The sequence below is a fragment of the Acomys russatus genome, chromosome 19, assembly GCF_903995435.1.
Source record: "Acomys russatus chromosome 19, mAcoRus1.1, whole genome shotgun sequence".
Lineage (NCBI taxonomy): Eukaryota > Metazoa > Chordata > Mammalia > Rodentia > Muridae > Acomys > Acomys russatus.
In genome coordinates, this window is record NC_067155.1 from 54,789,164 (window position 1) to 54,811,497 (window position 22,334).

At 51.0% G+C, this 22,334-nt stretch overlaps 1 protein-coding gene across 1 annotated transcript in view; it reads left to right on the top strand.

Annotated features, from left to right (window-relative positions):
• Positions 1–21,848, top strand: part of Aldh2 (aldehyde dehydrogenase 2 family member) — a 26,318-nt gene extending 4,470 nt beyond the window's left edge. Inside the window, exons 2-13 of the mRNA XM_051161570.1 lie at positions 7,876–7,980; positions 9,554–9,694; positions 11,577–11,656; positions 13,771–13,882; positions 14,281–14,409; positions 14,741–14,854; positions 15,622–15,724; positions 16,289–16,473; positions 17,271–17,435; positions 18,993–19,150; positions 19,913–20,027; positions 21,659–21,848. Of these exons, the coding sequence (XP_051017527.1) occupies positions 7,876–7,980; positions 9,554–9,694; positions 11,577–11,656; positions 13,771–13,882; positions 14,281–14,409; positions 14,741–14,854; positions 15,622–15,724; positions 16,289–16,473; positions 17,271–17,435; positions 18,993–19,150; positions 19,913–20,027; positions 21,659–21,691 (1,440 nt within the window). The 3' untranslated portion in view covers positions 21,692–21,848. The remainder of the gene's footprint in view (positions 1–7,875; positions 7,981–9,553; positions 9,695–11,576; positions 11,657–13,770; positions 13,883–14,280; positions 14,410–14,740; positions 14,855–15,621; positions 15,725–16,288; positions 16,474–17,270; positions 17,436–18,992; positions 19,151–19,912; positions 20,028–21,658) is intronic.
• The last annotated feature ends 486 nt before the right edge of the window (positions 21,849–22,334 follow it).

Below are 22,334 nucleotides of genomic sequence, written 5' to 3' on the forward strand. Positions count from 1 at the left end.
GTGCTCTTAACCACTGAGCCATCTCTCCGGCCCTTGTTTTTGTTTTTCGAGACAAGGTTTCTCTATACAGCTTTAACTGTCCTAGACTTACTTTGTAGACCAGGCTGTCCTCGAACTCACAGTGATCCTCCTGCCTCTGCCTCCTGAGTGCTGTTTTACATGTATGAGTGCTTTTGCCAGCATGCATGTCTGTGTTCATGTGCATACCTGGTGCCTGAGGTCAGAAGAAAGCATCAGATCCCCCGAATCTGGAACTGGAGTTATTAGGTGGTCATGAGCCACCATGTGGGTGCTGAAAATCGAACCCAGATCCTCTGCAAGAGCACCAGTGCTCTTAAATCACTAATCACTGAGCCGTTTCTCCAGCCTCCAGGGTTTTTCTCAGTTGCTACACTGATGCACATCAGTATAGAAAGTGTAGCTAGGTGGGAAGTCACTGGAAACATTCATGGGCCCTTGGTAGAAGCTACTTGTAAGGGTTCTCATAGGCAGTACTAGGAGATGGGTGCCTCTGTCCTGGCTGTAGGAAGGACTGGCCAACATGGGCATTGCTTGCTGAGTCAGCTGGGTCTCTAAATAGTGGACCTCAAAGGCTGCGCTTCAAGGAGGAAAGCAGCCTGAGTTTTTCATAATACAAAGTACACTAAAGCAATTAAAGCTGCGCTAACCAAGACTTGCCTCTGAACACTTTACTGTGTACAGCGTGCACCAGCAGACTGGAGGCATATCCTCTAGGGCAGTGGTTCTAAACATATGGGTCGAGACCCCTTTGGCAGCTATCCATCTCCAAAAATATTTACATTAAGATTCATAACAGGCCAGGTGTAGTGGCGCACGCCTTTAATCCCAGAACTCGGGAGGGAGAGGCATGTGGATCACTGTGAGTTCGAGGCCAGCCTGGTCTACAGAGTGAGTCCAGGACAACTAAGGCTCCACAGAGAAACCCTATTTCGAAAAACAAAACAACACAACAACAACAACAACAACAAAAGTGCATTTGCTGTAATCAAACAGTAAAAGAAAAAACAAGTGGGAGTTAGAGGGGCATGTCTGCCATCCTAGAACACTGGATGTGGAAGTAGGAGGCCCAAAACTTCAAGACTAGCCTACACTACTGGGTTCAAGGGAGGGGAGGGGCTGGGAGAGGAGGAGGAGGAAGAGGATGGTGGTGTTGGTAGTAATTGATAAACCTTATTGAAGCCACGATATGCGCTAATGCAGGACAAGTTAAAGTATATAAATGCAGGTTTATTGGGAGCAGCTCATTGGAGGGGCGAAGAAAGAGAAAGTCACATGGAGAGAGGGAGAGAGAGAGACATTGAGGGGTGAGGGGAGGGAGAAAGAAAGAAAGAGTCACAGGGAGAAAGAGGAGGAAGAGAGATGCATAGAGAGAGAAAAGAGAGCAAGACAGGGAGGAGAATCAAATGCCTGGATTATATGGGGGAGGGGAGGGGAGGAAAGCCCCTGTCCCTGAGCTGGAAAGTTCAGGATAAAGGATGGAGTATGCCAGCCAGCTACACCCTGCAGTAGGTAGAGACTGAGGGATGTTGGGAGAAGCCCAACAGAGATGGTGATGATGGTGGTGGGATTCTGATAGATACCCTGTCCACAAAGATCTTCCGTGTCAACGGAGTGAGTACTGGGCTAGCCTGGGATGCAGAGTGCTACCCTGTCAAAAAAACAAAGCACCTTAGGCTGTAAGAACTGTTGCACCACTGGTTACATTGGTTTACACTTGAGTCTTCAGAGCATCACAGAAAGGTTGGGGTGACCCGCAGAGCTCTGGGACTGGTTCTTTGTCAGCCAGTGTTTTTAACAACCAGGGACCACAAATAGTGTTCCATGTAACCTGCCTATCTAGGTTCATGGAACCTGCTCGAGCCGCAAGGTGCCTGGGCTGCGGTCATGTCTGTGGTGGGGGTCAAGCCGAGGCTAGAATGCATTGCAGACATGTATCCACAGTGCCTGGTCTGCTAACCGCAGCTTCGGACCCATCACTCCTTATCTGACCCTGAACAGAGGGCTATTTCCTGACTCTTCCCTTGGACCACCTGCTGTTCTTTATGTCAGTCAGTTAGTTACTGTTGCTGTCCCTGTACCAAAGGGAGAAACTGAGGCCCCGGGAGGCCTTAAGCCATCAGTTAGAACCAGGTAATGTGCTTAGCTCTGATGAGCTTAATCACCCGCGTGCTACCTCACAGACCCTTTGGGCTAGAAAGAAGTAAATATTTAAGGAAACATTTGATCAAACTTTGAAATCAGCAGGGAGGAGCCACATTTGTGCTCCAATTTGTATTCTTGGTGCTGGCACTGTGTTTGGCAAGGAACTGACTTTGAGTAAATATTGAATTTACAAATGGTTGCTGTTTATGAAAGTGGCCATGGTATTTCGACAAAGGAGCGAGAGATTGGGTCACTTCCTGGGGACCCAAAGTAAAGTATCTGGGAGTTAACATGAGCAGAATGTGGGAACAGGTGGGGAGGTGGTGAAATGGGCCAGGGTCAGGGGTCATGGTAAGCTACAATTGCCAGCTGTTAAACACGGGGACAAATTAAAACCTCACTATCCTGGCAAAGGTTCCAAAACAGAGCTAGCCCCACCCACCTCCTGGGAGTGGTGACAATAAATATGGCAGTTCAAAGAGCACTGGCCCTGGGGGTGGGCAAAAGAGGGGAAGACTGGGGTCTAGTGCCAGAACATCTTGGGGACGTCTGGGGAGGGGGTTGTCTCCTCTTAGCTTTGACCCACAAGCCGACCCTAAGAAGTTGGGACGTTAAAAGTGTAGATGTGGGGCTGGAGAGATGACTCAGGTTAGGAGCACGGAGGAGATCCTCAGTTCAATCCCCAGCAACTACATGGTGGCTCACAAGCATCTGTAATGTGATCTGATGGCTTCTTCTGGCCTGCGGGTGTACATGCAGGCAGAGCACTGTATACATAATAATAATAAATAAATCTTTTCTTTTTTTTAAGTGTGGATGTCTTTGGCATCCTGTTTATCTACCTGACCCTCTCACGAACTTGCAGTGCAAAAGATAGCATGAGTTGTTCACTGGATTGATTGCATAACTGCCATCTAAGAAGCAGAGGAGTGCTTGTCCCAGGCTCCAAGCCTGGGGTTTGTTTATAGCTGAGGGTTGGGGGGGGAGGGTTGAAGTAAGAAAATGTGGGAGAGACTGGGCGTGGCTGGTATGTGCTAGGCAAGGTGGCCTTCAAGAGGCTGAGACAGGAGGATTGTGAGTTTCTGGCCAGCCTAGGCTACATATAGACTAACTGAAAAAAATTTTTTTATTAAGGAAGAAAGAAGAAAAGCAAGAAAGAGCTAGAAGAATTCCCCAAATTAAATGGTCTTTGGAATCACCCAAGAGGGAAGTGAGGCACTCCAGAATCATGGGTTTCTAGGGGACATTATTCATTCAGAGCTTCAGGCCCTGAAAGAGATGCCCAGGATGATGCTCGTTGTGTTTTGGGGAACCGGGCAGCCAGCCCCCTGCAGAAGTATGTATTCAGGTTTCCTTGTCTCACCGGAGTCTCCATAAGTGAGGAGGAAGATACAATGCTGAGGTAGGAAACGAAAGACCTATGCTCAAGCTACACCCAGTGACACTGCCTCCTTGTGACACACATGTCTGCCATGGTTCCCCTGCCACAATGATAGGAGTTGCTTTGGTCATGGTGTCTCTTAACAGCAATAAAACCCTATTTAAAGGCTGGGCATGGTGGCACATGCCTTTAATCGCAGCACTCGGGAGGCGGATGCACTCAATGTGAGTTTGAGGCCAGCCTGGTCTACAAAGGGAGTCCAGGACAGCCAAGGCTACACAGAGAAACATGTCTCAGAAAACAAACAAAATAAAACAAAACAAAAACCCTAATTAAAACACAGCTACTGACATAGTCTTTTTTAAATATATATTTTATTTAATTTTAATTTATGTGCATTGCTGTGAGGGTGTCAGATCTTGGAGTTACAGACAGCTGTGAGCTGCCATGTGGATAATGGGAATTGAACCTGGGTCCTTTGGAAGAGCAGGCAGTGCTCTTAGCCACTGAGCCATCTCTCCAGCCCCTGATATAGTCTTTTATTGGCCCAGGGCAGATGGTGACTGACTGACTGTACAGAAAGAGGCTAGGATAATCAGGCCTGAGATCCCAGGGGCCACCTGTCCTGCTCACAGCCCTGGCAAACCTTGCTATAACTCCTGAGTCTTCCACCCTCGATCCGTTATCGTAGCTACCTGGACTCCACTTGCAGTTGGCAGAGGAGGCCCTTGCTGCCTCTTTCGGCCAGCTTCACAGGAATCTGCCCTGCCTTAGAGAGAGCTGTTGGCTATAGCAGCGCTATTGCAATTGGGAACGCCAGCCTTCTTAACTAACTAAACGATCTGTGCCAAATGTTGCTGAAGGTGCCACAGTTCTCTGCCTGTGGAGTGAGGCCCAGACAGAGCAGTTACCAACAAGAAAGGCTGTCGTCCCCAGTTCTGGCTCATGGCAGGATGGGTGGAGACGTGTGCGCATGCGCGTGCGCGCACACACGCGCAACTCCAAGCACGCAGTGAGTGGAGTTTCAAACCACTACCCTATCCTTACCACACTCTGCAGCCACATGAATCTTTGTAGTTCCTTTGCCCCCAAACTCTTTCTGCCTTTCAGTAGTGCCGCCCGCCCCCTTTTTTTTTTTTTTTTTTTTTTTGGATCAGGAAACCTCAAATCTTTCGCTCATTTAAGATTTGTGTTTGTGCTGGGATTGAAGGTGAGTTAAGCCCTAATAACTCTTTGGGTCTCCTTTTCTTTGGGTTCTCTTTAACAGAGCCCCCTGAGCCCCAATGCTTTCACCACAGCCTGTGCTTGTTCCCTGGGGCCCTGCTCCTAAGCTCCAAGGAGCCAAGGCTTTGCTGTTTGTCCCTGTGTCTGGCATGGGTAGCGCCTCTGGCTTGCTGCTGGAGTTTACAGGATGCCCAGGGAGAGAGTCTGCAAAGCCCTGATGACACAGGTTTTGAGTTTTGCTTCAGATTCAGAATGTCACCTCCTGACCTGTGTATTCTAGAAGCTGTGAAGAGGGAAAGGCAGGAGGAAGCACCCCTCCACTGTGGTGACTGGATTCAGCATGTTATGTAAGACAGGCTTGGTTTGGGGCCAGGAAGGTTAAGGGGCAAGTGGAGTTTTGGCCCGGACTCTACCCTTTTGTGGTTCTGAAGGCCCTCTGCTGGAAGCAGGGCTGTGTGGGAGTGCCCTCCCTTTCTGGCTCCTTGCTCCTGTTTGGCTGGGAGCAGAGGGGTGGGTGGGATGGGGGGGCTGGTGGGGAGGGGCAGAGGAAATGGGGACCCTGAGCTTAGGACTCTCGTATTTCACCAGGCAAGAAGGAAGGACAGACCTGTTACCAGTCAATTTTGACAGACTGGAAGAATGACACAGCATATTTCAGACTTGCTTCTCAGCCCAGGGACAATGCAGGGAGTGCTCTGGTGGAGTGTCCGCCCCTCTCACTGACTTCCTGGTGTTTGCAAACTGTGCCTATGGGAACCTTTTCAGGCTAAACTCATGGAGTATCTGCCATGAGGGAGAGAGCTGAGAAGCTCAGTTCCTGGTAGAGAGGGCCGGGGTCCAGCCCACGCTTGTCTCATTCTGAAGTTGTCTCTTTCCGGCATTCAGAATAAAGTGCAATGGGGCAGTGAGAACAGAAAGATTGCAACCAGGTTTTTTTTGTTTTGTTTTGTTTTTTTGTTTTTTTGTTTTTTTTTTCTGTTGTTTGATTATGACTTTGTGGGACTGGGTTTTGCTGTGTGCTGTATGCTGGTCTCAAGGCAATCCTCCTGTCTCAGCTTTCTAAGTGCGGGGGTTGTACGCATGTGCCTCCATGCTTAGCTTGAAGGAGGTACTTTGGGGACGAGTATTCTAACTTCACAGGCGGACCTGGGCTGTGGCCAGAGGCTGTAGTTAGAAGTAGTGCTGGTGCTGACAGCTCTTCCTGCGAATGCTGGTCATGGCGTCTAGACAAGGAGCAGGGGACAGTAGGAGAAGAGGCCACTTTTCCATGCCCTCTAGCCTGGCCCCCTGATGCCCTCTCTAATTCCTACTTGTGCTGTTTTGTCATATAGGAATCTCAGAGCCTGGAACCCCCACATCCATCCCCATGTCCTCTTCCGCATTACCTCAGATCCCCTCTTCCGCTTACTTCACATAACCCAGAAGAAGAGGGAGAGGTCGCACTATGCCCAGAGTCTCAACCATGCGCAGCCTGGATCCCAACTCGGGGGCATTAAGGTTTCAAGTCTGAGCCTCACACCAAGTCCCTCCCTGGCAACTACACGGGGCTAGGGTTAAAGTGACAAATTAATTAAAGACGAGTATCAGTGGCTATGAGACGACACATGCGCGCATAGCTTGACGGGCTAGTCTGTGTTTACACGTATCTTGCCAGATTCAAGCAGTGAGCAGGTGTGCACTGCAGTGAGAGCAGCATGCAAACGGTGCGGAAAATTCAGCCTCCCGGGACTCCCAGTCACCCACTGCAGTCAACATGGGCACCTGCCCGTGCCAGGCTGGTGCCAGAGCATGCCACTTAGGAAGGGGGATTTCAATGGGCTCTCCTCTGGAGGTGAAGAAGGCTGAGATGACAGAAGTCCCTGACCCTGGGGACAAAGCCAGGAACAGAAATGTTGCAAGTTTCCAGTCCAAATTCTGCCGCCAGCCTATGTCCTTGATCACTGAACCGGGCCACTGTCCCTGCCCTGGGACAGAGCCTGACCTGGAAGTTATTACAATGTGTGCTACAGAGATGAATGAATGCACTGAGAAGGATCGTCTTTCCCTTGGGTAGTCTAAAATAAAGATGGCGAGCTGGGCATGGTGGTGCGCACCTTTAATCCCAGCATCCGGGAGGCAGAGGCAGGTGGGTCTCTGAGTTCGAGACCAGCCTGGTCTACAGAGTGAGTTCCAGGACAACTAAGGCTACACAGAGAAACTCTGTCTTGAAAAACAAACAAACAAGCCGGGCATGGTGGCGCACGCCTTTAATCCCAGCACTCGGGAGGCAGAAGCAGGCGAATCGCTGTGAGTTCGAGGCCAGCCTGGTCTACAAAGTGAGTCCAGGATGGCCAAGGCTACACAGAAGAGACCCTGTCTCGAAAACCAAAAAAAAAAAAAAAAAAGAAAAACAAACAAACAAAAAAGATGGCTGCAAATGTGTTCTTGCTCTCCCAAAGGAAAGGAGTTGCTCCTGCCCCGCCTGTGAGTCTCGGCTGGGTCTGTGATATATTCTGACCTAGAGATTCAGTGGTGGACACATCAGCTTCTGAGGTTAGGGCCCCAGAAACCTTTCAGCTTCTTTCTGAGACTCCTTGAGTCTGCCATGCTGTCAGGAGGCCGAGTAGCCACGTGACGCTGGATGAGTGAGAGAGGAACCGCCTTGTTCATCCTGCCCCGCTGACTCCTGGACTGCAGTCATATGAGGAGCCTGTAATCCCATCAAAGGCAGGTGGATCGCTGTGAGTTCGAGGCCAGCCTGGTCTACAAAGGGAGTCCAGGACAGCCAAGGCTACACAGAGAGACCCCTGTCTCAGAAAACAAAATAAAACAAAACAACAACAAAATGGTCTTAAGCCGCAGTGTTTGGGGCTATTTGTTACACAGCAGTAGATGACCAACACAAAGAAACCACCTTACTAAGAGGTCAGGCAGCTTATTCAGGTCAAGCGGCCATTGGGCATTCTAGCTTGGATGTTTCTGGACTTGGGCTTCTAGCCTGCAATTCCCCAGCCCTCTGGTGCTGACCTATGTCTCCGTGTTTGTTCTGAGATTTTTCTTTTTTACTCCGCGGGTGGTTAATAGAGTTGAAAGCTGGACCGAGAGCATTTCTTTACTCTTGGTTGCAGATCTTCATTAACAATGAGTGGCATGACGCCGTCAGCAAGAAAACATTCCCCACCGTGAACCCTTCCACAGGAGAGGTCATCTGCCAGGTAGCGGAAGGGAGCAAGGTAAGGCCTGGTAATTCATATCGCTGCAGATTGGTTTTTGTTTGTTTCTTGGGTAGGGTCTCATTCTGTAGCCCAGGCTGGTCTGGAACATTTTATATAGCCCAGGTTAGCCTGGAACTTGTGACAGTCCTCCCAGCCCTGCTGAGGGCAGAGATTAAAGGTATGTGCTACCACGCAGTGCACAGCTGTTGCTTTGTGGTTTTGTCTGACTGAAATAGGGCCATGGATGTGTTTCGCTTTCCTAACTTAAGACCACCAACCTAACACCTGAGATGTAAATCTGCCGCGGGCTCCATTACACTAGGGTGCTGCATGGAGGGTGAGCTTCCTAATTCCTGCTCTGTGGAGAACACTGAGCCACTGTCTCCTTTTTAGACCTGGGGTAGAAGGCCAGGGAGGGTAGGATGGCATAGATAAATAGTTCTGGTGTCTTTTTGTCTTTTTTCCTTTTTTTTTTTTTTTTTTTTTTTTTAGATATGTCTATGGGGGAAGACTACAAAATATAAAGGAGCTTTAAAAATTAGTCTCTAACCAAGAAGAGACTTGATACCCTATGAGCATATACAGGGGGAGGAGGTCTCCCTCAGTCACAGTCATAGGGGAAGGGAGTAAGGGGAAAATGGGAGGGAGGGAGGAATGGGAGGATACAAGGAATGGGATAACAATTGAGATGTAATATGAATAAATTAATAAAATATATTTTAAAAATTAGTCTCTAAGCAAGGCATAGTGGTACACACTTCTAATCTCAGCGTTAGGGGTGTGAAACAGGAAGGTTGTCCTTGGCTACATAGCAAATTATAGGCTAGCTTAGACTACGTGAGACTCCTATTGAACAAAACAAAATCAGTCAACACAAAAAAACTAGAGTATCTTTTTAATAAACTCAGCAGTTGGTCATGTCTGATCCTGGCCTCTGTGTTTTGTTTTTTTTTTGTTGTTGTTTTGTGTTTGTTTGTTTTTTTTTGTTTTGTTTTGTTTTTTTTTTTTTTTTTGAGACAGGGTTTCTCTGTATAGCCTTGGCTGTCCTGGACTCACTTTGTAGACCAGGCTGGCCTAGAACTCACAGCGATCCGCCTGCCTCTGCCTCCCAAGTGCTGGGATTAAAGGCGTGCGCCACCACACCCGGCCTGGCCTCTGTTTTAGGAAGGTCCTTTCCTTCATGCCCAGGCCTCCTTTGTTTTTCTGGCTCATAGGGTGTCCTGATGGTCTGATGGTCAATGTGTTTATTCTAAACGAAGGCCTCGTGCCTTCCTCCTGGCTCATGCTGCTGTGTGCGGACCGTGCTAGGCTGTGCAGCTTCCAGAAGGAATAGTCTTTTGGCTGGACTTACTTCCATGTGGGCATGGAAACAAGGGTCCCTTTCTTAAGATTGACTCATGGGGTCTCTCCCACCCAACAGCCAGGAGTCTCCTTCCCCTCAAACCCACTGTGTTTGCAGCTAAGTTTTGGGGCACAGGAAGACTTCCTACCCTGCCTGTACTGACGGGCCTGTAGTGTTCTGCAGTGTGGTGCCCGGTACTGGGAGCCGTTTACTGCCGAGGCATGAGCTCCCAGGGTGATTGTTTTACAGGAGGATGTGGACAAGGCAGTGAAGGCCGCCCGGGCAGCCTTCCAGCTGGGCTCACCCTGGCGCCGCATGGATGCATCTGACAGGGGCAGGCTGCTGTATCGATTGGCTGATCTCATCGAGAGGGACCGGACCTACCTGGCGGTGAGTCCTCCGCCCTCTTTCCCTCACTTCCCACAGCTGACGGGGCTCATAGGCTTCCTCGAGCATCCAGAGGCCTTGCTGCTCATAGATCATAACAGGTCTCTGATGGATGTGGTCTACCTGCCACCAACCAGCCATGGGTATGGTCAAGATCAAAGATTTCCAGATGCAGGGGAGGGCCTTCCCTATAGATCCCTAGGGCTGGTCACCTCCCCTGGGCACCTCTGCATAGTGGGCCAGGCCTTCACCCTGGCCACCCTGATGGGAGAAGTTAAAGGTGGGCCCCTTTCTCTATAGTGGAAGCCAGAGTGAACTGTCAAGGTGCATCATGGCAGTCTGTTCTCACAGCCTTCTTGAAGTCCTTGACATGGCTGGATTCCGCTGCCTAAGTCAGGCAGTGCTGCTGTGTCCCTCACTGGCTCAGTCCCATCAAACGCCCCCTCTCCCACCCCACCTTCTCTTTTTTCTTTTGTTTTTTTCTCTGTAGCCCTAGCTGTCCTGGAACTCACTCTGTAGACCAGGCCAGCCTCGAACTCACAGAGATCCACCTGCCTTTGCCTCCCAAGTGCTGGGATTAAAGGCATGCACTATTGCGGAAGTTGAGTAGGGGTGCTTGAGGTTTAGTGATGAAGACACGGAGACAGCTGTATAGTACAAGTCGGTTATCCTGTTTTCTAGGGTGGTCCCTCAGTTATCCATCCAGGCCACCCAGCCTCCCTGCCGTTCTCCCTCTCTCCAGCTCCAGCTGCCAGCACATTTTTTTTTTTTTTAAAGATTTATTTATTATGTATACACTGTTGTCTGCTTGTAGGCCAGAAGAGGGCATCAGGTTACATTATAGATGGTTGTGACCCACCTGGGAATTGAACTCAGGACCTTTAGAAGAACAGGCGGTACTCTTAACCACTGAGCCATCTCTCCAGCCCTTTTTTTTTTTTTTAATCACAAGCCACATTCACCTCTCATACAAAAAGCTATTAGCATAGTGGGCGAGGTTCCACAGCTTACTCACTCTGAGCCAACCAACCCATATCTTACTGTTGCCTTTTGGCTAAATTGAGGGCGATGGTGGCCCTCCCTGACCTCCCCCACGGCAGCTTGAAAATCTCAGAGAATCCCCTTTTGGGGGGCAGGAGAGGGAGTAACAAACATACATGCACATATCCTGCCAGCATCGGGCACTGCCGGCACAGCGGTTAACAATTGAGAACACAGGGGCATATGCTTTCATAGTCAGTTGATACAATATGTATGGGGGTGGGGGTTGGTTACCCCAACAGTGCACCACCACCACCACCACCTGGCTCCCCTTCACTTTTTGACAGCCAAGCTTCTTGGAGCCCTGAGACCTTGGCATACACTGTCTCCCTCCTGCCGGGACTCATCACTTCATTGCCGGGTGTCCAGGCTCCCACCCCGACCCCACCCCATCCTTCAGGGTTACTCTCAGTTGGCTGGCTTTCTTCCCTGCATGTGTAACATGTGTGCTCTTTGCTCCAAAGGCTCTCTGCTCACTGCTATCCTCCCAACAGTTAAGCTGGTAGAGGACAGAACTTAAACGTATGTCTGGGGCTGGGCGGTGGTGGCTCACGCCTTTAATCCCAGCACTTGGGAGGCAGAGGCAGGCGGATCGCTGTGAGTGCGAGGCCAGCCTGGTCTACAGAGCGAGTCCAGGACAGTCAAGGCTACACAGAGAAACCCTGTCTCAAAAAAACAAAAACCAAAAAAAAAAGTAAGTCTGGGAAATGAATAGGCCTGGCTCTTCAGGCCTTCCTCTCCCCTCCCTGCCTTGGCAGAGGCTGGGGTGATGGTCCAAAAGGGTGTTTGCTTCCCTTTATTCCTGCACCAACCCGTGTCTCCGCCACCCTTGATCTCTCTTCAGGCCTTGGAGACGCTGGACAACGGCAAGCCCTATGTCATCTCCTACCTGGTGGATCTAGACATGGTCCTGAAATGTCTCCGGTATGGGTTTTGTTCTGGCTGACCTAAAAGGGGAGGGAGCCATGTTGGGAGGTAGAAGTAGATTAAAAGGTCAGGTGTCAGGGCTGGAGAGATGGCTCAGTGGTTAAGAGCCCTGCCTGCTCTTCCAAAGGACCTGGGTTCAATTCCCAGTACCCACATGGCAGCTCACACCAATGCACATAAATTAAAATTAAATAAAATATTAAAAAAAAAAAAAAAAAAAAGGCCAGGTGTGGTGGCGCGAGCCTGTAATCCCAGCACTCCAGGAGGCAGAGGCAAGTGGATCTGTATGAGTTCAAGACCAGCCTGGTCTGTAAAGCGAGTCCAAGACAGCCAAGGCTACACAGAGAAACCCTGTCTGAGGAGAAAAAAGTTAAAGAAATAGATGAGCCGGGCATGGTGGCACACGCCTGGAATATCAGCAGTTGGGAGGCAGAGGCAGGTGGATCACTGTGAGTTCAAGGCCAGCCTGGTCTACAAATCGAGTCCAGGACAGCCAAGGCTACACAGAGAAACCCTGCCTCGGGGCGGGGGAATAAATAAATAATACAGGACCCTCACAGGGATGGGAGCCTCCGTTTAGGCTCTGTCTTATGAGAAAAATCCCTCAGTCTCAACCAACAGTCAATCAGTCAGTCAGTCAGTCAGTCCTCTGAGACTTCTCTGGCTTGAGCTGCGTTTGGAAGTGGCCGTTTCTCTAAGGGATCCGATGTGGTGGTCTTCACTTGTTTCTGGCTTCCAGCAGTCCTCTCTGTCACGCTAACGGCCTATCCGTTGTTCTCTCTGGTTTTCCTGTTTCCTGTTTCTCTCCTGCTGCTGCCCTTGGGGTTCGTCCATTGGAGACCACAGCAGGAGTTGTGTCTCAGCATGGAAGGCCTGACTTTCTTTTTTTTTTTTTTTTGGTTTTTTTTTTTTTTGGTTTTTCGAGACAGAGTTTCTCTGTGTAGCCTTGGCCATCCTGGACTCACTTTGTAGACCAGGCTGGCCTCGAACTCACAGCGATCCGCCTGCCTCTGCCTCCCGAGTGCTGGGATTAAGGAAGGCCTGACTTTCAACCCCACTCCCTCTTCTCTTGCCACGCGTGGCTTCTTCAGGGCCAGCCTTCATGTTGCCATCCATCCCTTAGCCCAAATGCCAACGTCCTGGGGGAGGGGCTGCAACCTGCTTCCTTCCAGTCTGACCAGCCACGGGCAGCGTGGGCAGACTGGCAGAGGGCAGCAGTGCCCGAACAGCAGCTGTTCTCTACAGCAGCGTGTGTGTGTGTGTGTGTGTGTGTGTGTGTGTGTGTGTGTGTGAGAGAGAGAGAGATGTGAGAGAGAGAGATCCAAGGTCATCATGTCCCCAGGGGCAGTGAGCAGTTTCAGAAGCGTGTCTTGTCATGACTGCGGGGAAGGGTGCTGCTCACTCTGGTTGCAGAGCGAGGAGCCGAGGACACTACTAAATATCCGCAGACCCATCGAACAAGTCCCTACAGCAAAGAATTTTCCGATCCAAAATGTCAGATGTGCCGACTCCAAGAAACCTGAGTCCCACCCTGGCCGGCTTTGGCAGACCCTGTTCATTTCAGAAATTTTCCTTCTACAATCCCCGGCACCTCATCCTGAGTCTTTTCCTGTCCCTTCCTTCCCAAAGGCAAAACCATTACACGCCATAACCTCACGCTGGTTTGTTGCAGCTGTTAGGCTTCTCTGTCACCCAAGTCCCATGATTTGCATAATGAGCTTCATAAATCGAGGCCATTTGGGGATGTGCTAGCCGTTTGATGTGTCTGCCCTCCTCCACCAGGTCACACCCATGATCCCCCAGTGCTGGGCTGGCACAGGTGCTTAGGTGCTTAGTTAAAAGACTTGAGTCCGCAGAGAAGTGTGCTGAATGGGTGGGAAGCAGCCCCGGCTGTGGACCTGATGTTTGTCAGCAGCAACGCACGTGATTCTGAGGCTCTGAAGTTTATTATAGAGAGGGTGCTACCAGACCCAATGTCCTGGTGGTCATCAGTTTCTTTCTGGGAATAAGCCAGATGCCAGAGTGGTTATCAGTGTGACCCAGGGCCTCCCCAACCCCAGCTCTGCCAGATATTGCACGCTGACTTAACACTTTGGTTTTTCTTCTTTTAGCTATTATGCCGGCTGGGCTGATAAGTACCACGGGAAGACCATTCCTATAGATGGTGACTTCTTTAGCTACACCCGCCACGAGCCTGTGGGCGTGTGTGGGCAGATCATTCCGGTGTGTACCAGCCCCTCTGGGAGTCATGGTGTTGGGGGCGTGAAACTTGGGGAGAGCCATGCTCACTGCAAAGTGGGAGATTCTACTGCATGTGTCATGGGAGGGTGACCGGGTGGCGGCGGCTGGTACATAGGCTTTGGAAATTCTACCAGGATGGGTTTAGGTCTGAGCCAACAAAGTAATTTATCCCCTGTAAGCCTCGGTTCGTCATCTGAATAGCGGCAATCTATTGATTATGGGGACTAATAAGTGGGAGCCACTGTCACTATCAGCTACCTGCCTCAACCAGCATCCAAAACCATGGTTAAGTAGCAGGGGCTCCTCAGGAGTGGCCTTCCCGCCGCCTGCTATGCCTCTCTGAGGAGGACCTGTGGTTGCGTAACTCTTGTTCTGTCCAGTGGAACTTCCCGCTCCTGATGCAAGCGTGGAAACTGGGCCCAGCCCTGGCAACTGGAAACGTGGTTGTGATGAAGGTCGCCGAGCAGACACCGCTCACCGCGCTCTATGTGGCCAACTTGATCAAGGAGGTTGGTGGTTCGCTTCTGCTGTGACCTCTAAATGTTCTGACAGGTAGAACTCTGTCCTCAGTACCTTACCCAGAGGAGTCCCTGCTCCTGCCTCCCACATGCCTGTGGCATGACACTCTGAGGGAGGAAAGCCTGTTCTAGAACTGTCAGCTCCACAGGGGACCCCACAGCCAGGCTCCTTGTTCCAATCCCTTTTAGAAGTCCCTACAAGGTAGCTTATGCACTATAGAGTGTGTCCCCAGATCACTGTTGCGGGGATTGGGGTGTTTTCTTTGTCGAGGCACTAGGGACAGAAAGGTGACACTTCCACCTCTCCTGGCTTTCCCTACAGGCGGGGTTCCCCCCTGGCGTGGTCAATATCGTCCCTGGATTCGGCCCTACCGCCGGGGCTGCCATCGCTTCCCACGAGGATGTAGACAAGGTGGCATTCACAGGCTCCACTGAGGTAAGGTGTCTCAGGACCTCAGATTTATGTATGGCAGTGAGAACCAAGCCGGCCACAGGTCCCAGCCAGGGTGTGTAAAGCTGTGACCGCTTGGGAGGCAGTGAGTGAGTGAGTGAGTGAGTGAGTGGATCAGGACTGTTACAAGGTTGCTCCATGGCTGAGACACAGACCTAGAGAGTTCTTGGAAACAGGGACACATTTCTTTCCAAAGGTCAGCGGGTCCCCACACCTGAAATCTCGGGCTTCCAAGAGGGGACACTAGTTAGTGGATCAACAATACTTTTCAAACTGCTCAATTACCGAGCTCTTCCGCACGGAGCTGGCCTCCTTGCAGAGGTGTGGGGGAGGGGAGCAGCTTTGTGCCAGGCTCTGGGTTTGTGGGGGCAAGAAGTGCCCTGTCCTTGCCCTCACAGAATACACAGTACGCTGCAGGCAATACTCAGCTGGGAAGGAGGGCACATCATAGTTTGACTGGGTCCTGCCTCCTCACTGACCAGCTGGGTAACCGGCCATGCAGAGTGGCCACTCCGAGCCTCAGCCTCCTTTTCTCTAAGCCATACCGTCCACGGGGCATCAGGAGGGCTGACTCCAGCCCCAGCACCAGGAACGCAGTGGTTGTGTGTGTGTGTGAGTGTGTGTGTGTGTATGTGTGTGTATGTGTGCATGCTCACTCTTCCAGTCTCTTGGGACTTGATGACACCCTGTGTGGAAAAGTGTTTAGTTTTCTTCTTCTGCTAACGGCAGTCCGTGTGTCTGTGTCCCCACAGGTCGGTCACCTGATCCAGGTTGCTGCAGGGAGCAGCAACCTCAAGAGAGTGACCCTGGAGCTGGGGGGCAAGAGCCCCAACATCATCCTTTCAGATGCTGACAGTAAGCTATGGCACTGCAGGGGAGGCCTCAGCCTCCAGCATGATTGATTTGGGGCCCCTGTGGTCTGGCCTTGACCTCTCTCTAACTTAGCTACTCCTCCCTCATTAGGGCCGGCCTGAGCCCTGTGCTCTCCACCCACAGGCCACTAGGCCTTACCTCAGCACACCCTGTCCTGTCCTCTCTGAGAAACACATCCTATCCTCTGTCTCTTTCCCAGTTGCCAGTCTTTACAAAGAGAAGAAGGTTCCATTTCATTCTGTCCAGGGCCCCGCCCCTGGCAGGCACCACCCCTGATGGTGTGAACGGGTTGTGTGGTGAGGGGCCCCGCCCCTGGCAGGCACCACCCCTGATGGTGTGAACAGGTTGTGTGGTGAGGGGCCCCGCCCCCGGCAGGCACCACCCCTGATGGTGTGAACAGGTTGTGTGGTGAGGGGCCCCGCCCCTGGCAGGCACCACCCCTGATGGTGTGAACGGGTTGTGTGGTGAGCAGCTCTGGGGGTTAACGGCCTCTTCTCATGTCACCTCTCTCTCTCTCTCTCCCTCTCTGCTGTCCCCTCCCCGCAGTGGACTGGGCTGTGGAACAGGCCCATTTTGCTCTGTTCTTCAACCAGGGCCAGTGCTGTTGCGCCGGCTCCCGGACCTTTGTGCAGGAGGATGTGTATGACAAGTTCGTGGAGCGCAGTGTTGCCCGGGCCAAGTCTCGGGTGGTGGGGAACCCCTTTGACAGTCGGACAGAGCAGGGGCCGCAGGTAAGGGGCCTGGAGTCCAAAGCCAGCATGGCCAAGCACAGTGGGTGGGGTTGTGTTCAAGCATCTTATATCAGCTGTATGTCCTATCGAGATTAACGGGAGAGACCCTGGCCACTGTCTGAGTCCCACACTTTGGATGGTCTGTGGACCTCGGCGGGAGAGTGGACGCTTGTACCCTCGACTGAGCCATTCCCTAAGCACCTGTGTTTTTGTGTTTTCATTTTGTTAATATAAGAGTTAAAGGCTACACAGAGAAACCCTGACTTCCACACACACACAAAAATAAAAACAAAACAAAACAAAACAAAAAAAAAATAGAAAGAAGAGTTTAAAGAGCCGGGCATGGTAGCACATGCCTTTAATCCCAGCACTTGGGAGGCAGAGGCAGGGGGATCTCTGTGACTCAGAGGCCAGCCTGGTCTACAAAACAAGTCCAGGACAACCAAGGGTATACAGAGAAGCCCTATCTTGAAAAAAAACAAAAAAAGAAAAGAAAAGTTTAAAGAGAAGTGGCCGCCATACCCACTACTGAGCCATTCCCTAAGCGCCTGTGTTTGTGTGTTTTCATTTTGTTAGCCTCAGAATTTAAGGAGAAAAACACTGGGTATGACGTGCCTTTCCTTGGTGGTAAAGGATGCGGGGTCTCTGTTGAGCATTATGCTTCTGACCATGGGCTCTTGGGATCTTGCTCCTTGAAGACCTTGGTGCCCTTCCCAGCTACCTCTGCCTATGTTTCTCAGCCCAAAACCAAAGAGAGGCTGGATCTAGGTTCTCCTTCACTCTGGGGCCTTCTGCAGGTGGATGAGACTCAGTTTAAGAAGATCCTCGGCTATATCAAGTCAGGACAGCAAGAAGGGGCGAAGCTGCTGTGTGGTGGAGGCGCTGCCGCCGACCGTGGCTACTTCATCCAGCCCACCGTGTTCGGAGACGTGAAGGATGGCATGACCATTGCCAAGGAGGAGGTTAGCACCTCGGCCGGGTCTTAGCAGGAAGCAGAGTGGGTGATTTGGTTTAGTGTCTTGACTGTGCCCGAAATGTCTGGTTGAGTCATCTCCTAGAACAAATTATTTTCAGCATGCCTCTGACACGTCACTCTCTCCTTATGCTTGCTGGGGCTTCCCGACACTGGGTGAACAGTAAGTCCCTTAGCCTAGCCCACAGGACTTTGTATTCTTTCCCCTGGGAGTCATGAGTCTAGGAATGGGCTCATCTGGCCCTTTCCGTAGTCTTAACCCAAGTGAGACGTTGGATGACACCTGTGGGTGACTCTCAACCTAATGTGATATCTCTGATGTCCCCTCCACTTGCACCAGCTGGGTTAAACCCCAAAGCTACCAGCAGGACAACATAGTGCCACTCTTCTTCATGCTAGTGGGAATATTCTAGAGGCATGAGAGTGCCTGTGCTTGCTGTGCCTCAGCCTGTGATACCTTGATTTAGTTCTTAGCCCAACTCTGAGGTTTCCTGGGCATCCTCTGCCCCCTGTCCCCTCTGGGAATCCTCCATTTCTTTGTGCAGACCTAAATTCCTTTCAGTGTGGAATAAGACTCCATTTTTCCCCCTTCCCCACTTACTGCAGACTGTCACTTCCCAGCACCTTCCCCCCAGGCTCCCAGTTAGGTCTCTCTGTTTCAGTTCACTGTACCGTGCTGGTTATATGTGGTTAAGTAGTTGCATGGTGGCCAGTTCCAGCCAGTTCTCAGTGGTCTCTTGACAGCTCCAGATGTAGAGCAGTGGTGCCGGTTGCAGCAGCCCGCTTTGCTCACAGGTCTTAGTTTCTGAATTTCGTTCTCCATCAAAGGAGCTGGAGTTACTTGAAGAAGTGGCCTGTTCTGAAAACTGCCGGGAAGAGCAAGAGAAACCAGCAGCCATTTCACAGTCGCTTGCTCGGCAGCCAGTCTGTGCCTTGTACCTGGGTTAAATGCGATGGGGGCCAGTCTTAGATTATCTACGCTAACTTCACATGCTAACTAACATATTCCCCGCACTGTGGGACTGTTTAGAAATAAGATAACTGGCTGGGTGTGGTGGCGCACGCCTTTAATGCCAGCACTCGGGAGGCAGAGGCAGGTGGATCGCTGTCCAGGACGGCCAAGATAACATAGAGAAACAGAAACCCTATCTTGAAAAACCAAAAAGAAAGAAAGAAAGAAGAGAGGGCTGGAGAGATGGCTCAGTGGTTAAGAGTGCTGCTTGATCTTCCAGAGGTCCTGAGTTCAATTCCCAGCAACCACATGATGGCTCACAACCATCTGTAATGTGACCTGATGCCCTATTCTGCAAATAAAGTGCTCATATACAATAAATAAATAAATTTAAAAAAAGGAGAAGACAACTGTGCCCAAAACACAGCTGTGCAGGAGGCAGCCAGTCCTTGTCTGCTTTTTTCCATTTGTTGTTCATGAGCTTGGACTGGCTAGGTCAGGTCTCAGGCTCAGCGGTATCTGCCACCCTCTGACACTCATTAGTCCTGGAGATGGGGAGCCTTCCAGCCTTCCTCCTCTACCCTCTCCCTCCAGATCTTCGGACCAGTGATGCAGATCCTCAAATTCAAGACCATAGAGGAGGTTGTGGGGAGAGCCAATGACTCCAAGTATGGGCTGGCCGCTGCTGTCTTCACAAAGGACCTAGATAAAGCCAACTACCTGTCCCAAGCCCTCCAGGCTGGCACTGTGTGGTAAGAGCCTCTCAGTAGCCACTCCTCAACCTAGTAAAATATCCTCCAAAGATCTAAAACCCCAGAACTGGGACCCTACCTAGACCAGAAGCTATCCAGTCATTGCCTCTGCCAGAGAAGGACACCCCCCACCTCCAAATCAGGTACCTTTGAACCAGGTGACTGGCCACCTTCCCTAGCTGTGATGGTGGGAGCCCAGGCTGTGAGCATAGACAGTTGCTCAGCCCCTTTTTCATCATCATTAGGGTTAAAAAAAAAAAAAAAAAAAAAAAAGAGCAAATGGCCGGGCAAGGTGGTACACACCTGTTATCCCAGCACTCAGCACTCGGGGAGGCAGAGACAGGCAGATCTCTGTGAGTTCAAGGCCAGCCTGGTCTACAAAGTGAGTTTAGGACAACCAAGGCTACACACAGAGAAACCCTGTCTCGGGAAAACAAAACAAAACGAAAACGAAAAACAAAAAAACAGAAAGAAATGAATAAATATATAAAAGAAAAAAAGAGGCGGGGGAGCGCCAGGCCCTTGTTGGCCAAGATGACTCATTCAGATCGGAAGCTGGCATGTGGTGTGCTGTGTTGATGCCCCCTATGACTGCATCTACACGGATGGCAGCAGTGTGTGCCCCGTGGCCTGCCTTACCCTCCTCCGTGGCTGAGTGTTAACCTGTTCCATTCCTCCATTTTCCACATAAGATTGTGGGGCCGTCCACACAGGGCCTGGAATGGCATGTAGTTCCTCACAGTATGACCTCTCCGATTGCAGGGTCAACTGCTATGATGTGTTTGGGGCCCAGTCTCCGTTTGGTGGCTATAAGATGTCGGGGAGCGGCAGGGAGCTGGGCGAGTATGGCCTGCAGGCCTACACCGAAGTAAAGACGGTAAGCACACAGCACCCGGGCACCCGGGCACCCGGGTCCTGGCCTCTCCCGGCCAAGGCCCGCAGACCTTGATATTATTAGTTCGTTGTTTAGGCCAGAGAAGCCACAGATGGGGTCAGATAGAGTCTCTAGGGTCTTGCCCCAAAACAGGCCCACGCAGAACTTTGCCACAGGATTACTTAACCTGAGAGAAGGGAGGACCCCAGTGGGTGGAGGCTGAGAGATGCTTCCGGTAAGAAGCATGGGCAGGCGCAGCTGCCAAGCCACCCTTGTCCAGTTGTGCTCACAGGAAATGTACTGCAGACTCCATCAGAAGCATGGAGAAGGTCACATGCTGTGGACATAGGTTCTCCAAAAGGAGACATCAGGTGTGACCTAAATGCCCAATGTGTTAGCATCTCCAACCTTGGAATACAGATTACCCTTAAAAATGGCTTGTCCACTGGGTGGTGGTGGCGCACGCCTTTAATCCCAGCACTCGGATGGGAGAGGCAGGCGAGTCCAGGACAGTCAGGGCTACACAGAGAAACCCTGTCTCCAAAACAACAACAAAAATGGCTTGTCCACATTCGATGCTGGAAAGATGGATTTGTTTTGTTTTGTTTTGTTTTGTTTTTTGTTTTTTAAGACAAGGTTTCTCTGTGTGGCCTTGGGTGTCCTGGAACCCACTCTGTAGACCAGGCTGGCCTTGAACTCAGAGATCTGCCTCCCATGTGCTGGGTTTAAAGGTATGCACCACCACTGGCCAACAAACACTTTTGTTTTGTTTTGATTGGTTTTTTTTCCTTTTTTATTTTTTATTTTATTTAATTTTAATTTACGTGCATTGATGTGAGGGTGTCAGATCTTAGAGTTACAGACAGTTATGAGCTGCCATGTGCTGGGAATTGAACCTGGGTTCTTTGGAAGAGCAGGCATTGCTCTTAACCACTGAACCATCTCTCCAGCCCTGTTTTTTGTTTCTTTGGGTGTTTTTTGAGACTGGGTTTCTCTGTCTAACAGAGCCCTGGCTGTCCTGAACTCAATTTGTAGTCCAAGCTGGGCTCGAACTCACAGAGATCTGCCTGCCTCTGCTGGGATTAAAGGCTTGCACCTCTACGCCCAGCTTTTAGAACACTTTGTAATACCTACAAACAGAGATACAGTTTTGGGCCATTGAGCCTTTCTCTGCTGTGACTCCTGTGTACACAGACTTGGCCTCTTCCTCAGTGTTACCCTATGGGAGGGGCTTGTGGGGAGCTGCATGGTGAGGGGGGCTTTGTGGGGGGCTGCATGGTGAGGGTGTCCTTGTGGGGGGCTGCATGGTGAGGGGGGCCTTGTGGGGGGCTGCATGGTGAGGGGGGCCTTGTGGGGAGCTGCATGGTGAGGGGGGCCTTGTGGGGGGCTGTGACACGCTAGATGTTGCAGCTTCCTGACCTCAACTCACCAGATGCTACTGACCTCTAATGTCTCCCAAACCCCTGGAAAGGGCCTCCAGACACTGGCAAATGTCCCATAGGACTTTGGGTGAGGAAGGGGACAGCCTGCTGCCAAGGAGATGTGAGAAGAAGAGGGGGGCTTTTGTCCCCAATGTGACCTGCTGACACTTGCCAAGTGTGAGGAATAACGGCTTCTCTGAACCCTTTGCACAGGTCACCGTCAAAGTGCCACAGAAGAACTCGTAAAGCAACAAGCCATCTTCCTCAGCCAGCGCCCGAAATCCCAACAAGATCCTGAGAAAAACCACCACGCACACTGCGCCTCTAAAGAGAAACCCCTTCACCAAAGTGTCTTGGGCCAAGAAAGTCAGAATTTGATAAACAGGGCGGGTTGGTGGGAGGTGGGGGGGGGGGGGAGCAGCTAACAAACTGGGTAGGGGAGGGGTTGGGTCTCGGGCAGAAAGCTCATCCAGCGTGTGCAAGCCTCTGGGTTCCACCAGCAGTGCTTAAGCAAACGAGCAATAAAAACTCACTGATCAAGGCCACAGGGTCTGTTTTCTAAGAAAGAAATCCCGAGCCTTATCGCTATTGCACTCTGTAACTCTCCACATAGGGAAGGGGGAAGGCCATTGTTGCAAGTGAGTTAGCTCTGTGGAACAGTAACACCTTGCTGTTTCCTGGACCGAAAGTCATAAAAGGTAGGAAGGCTCTCAATTCCTGATGCCTCTTTCTCCTGTCACTAACCCAGGGACACGCCTGGCACCAGGCATGTGAGTGTCCTCGATGTTTGCTGGTGTCACAAAGTGCCTTATTACTCTCCCTATTGGTGCCTGTGTCCTTGATTCTCACAGATAATTCTAGACCCATGAGGAATGCAAGACAGAGAGGG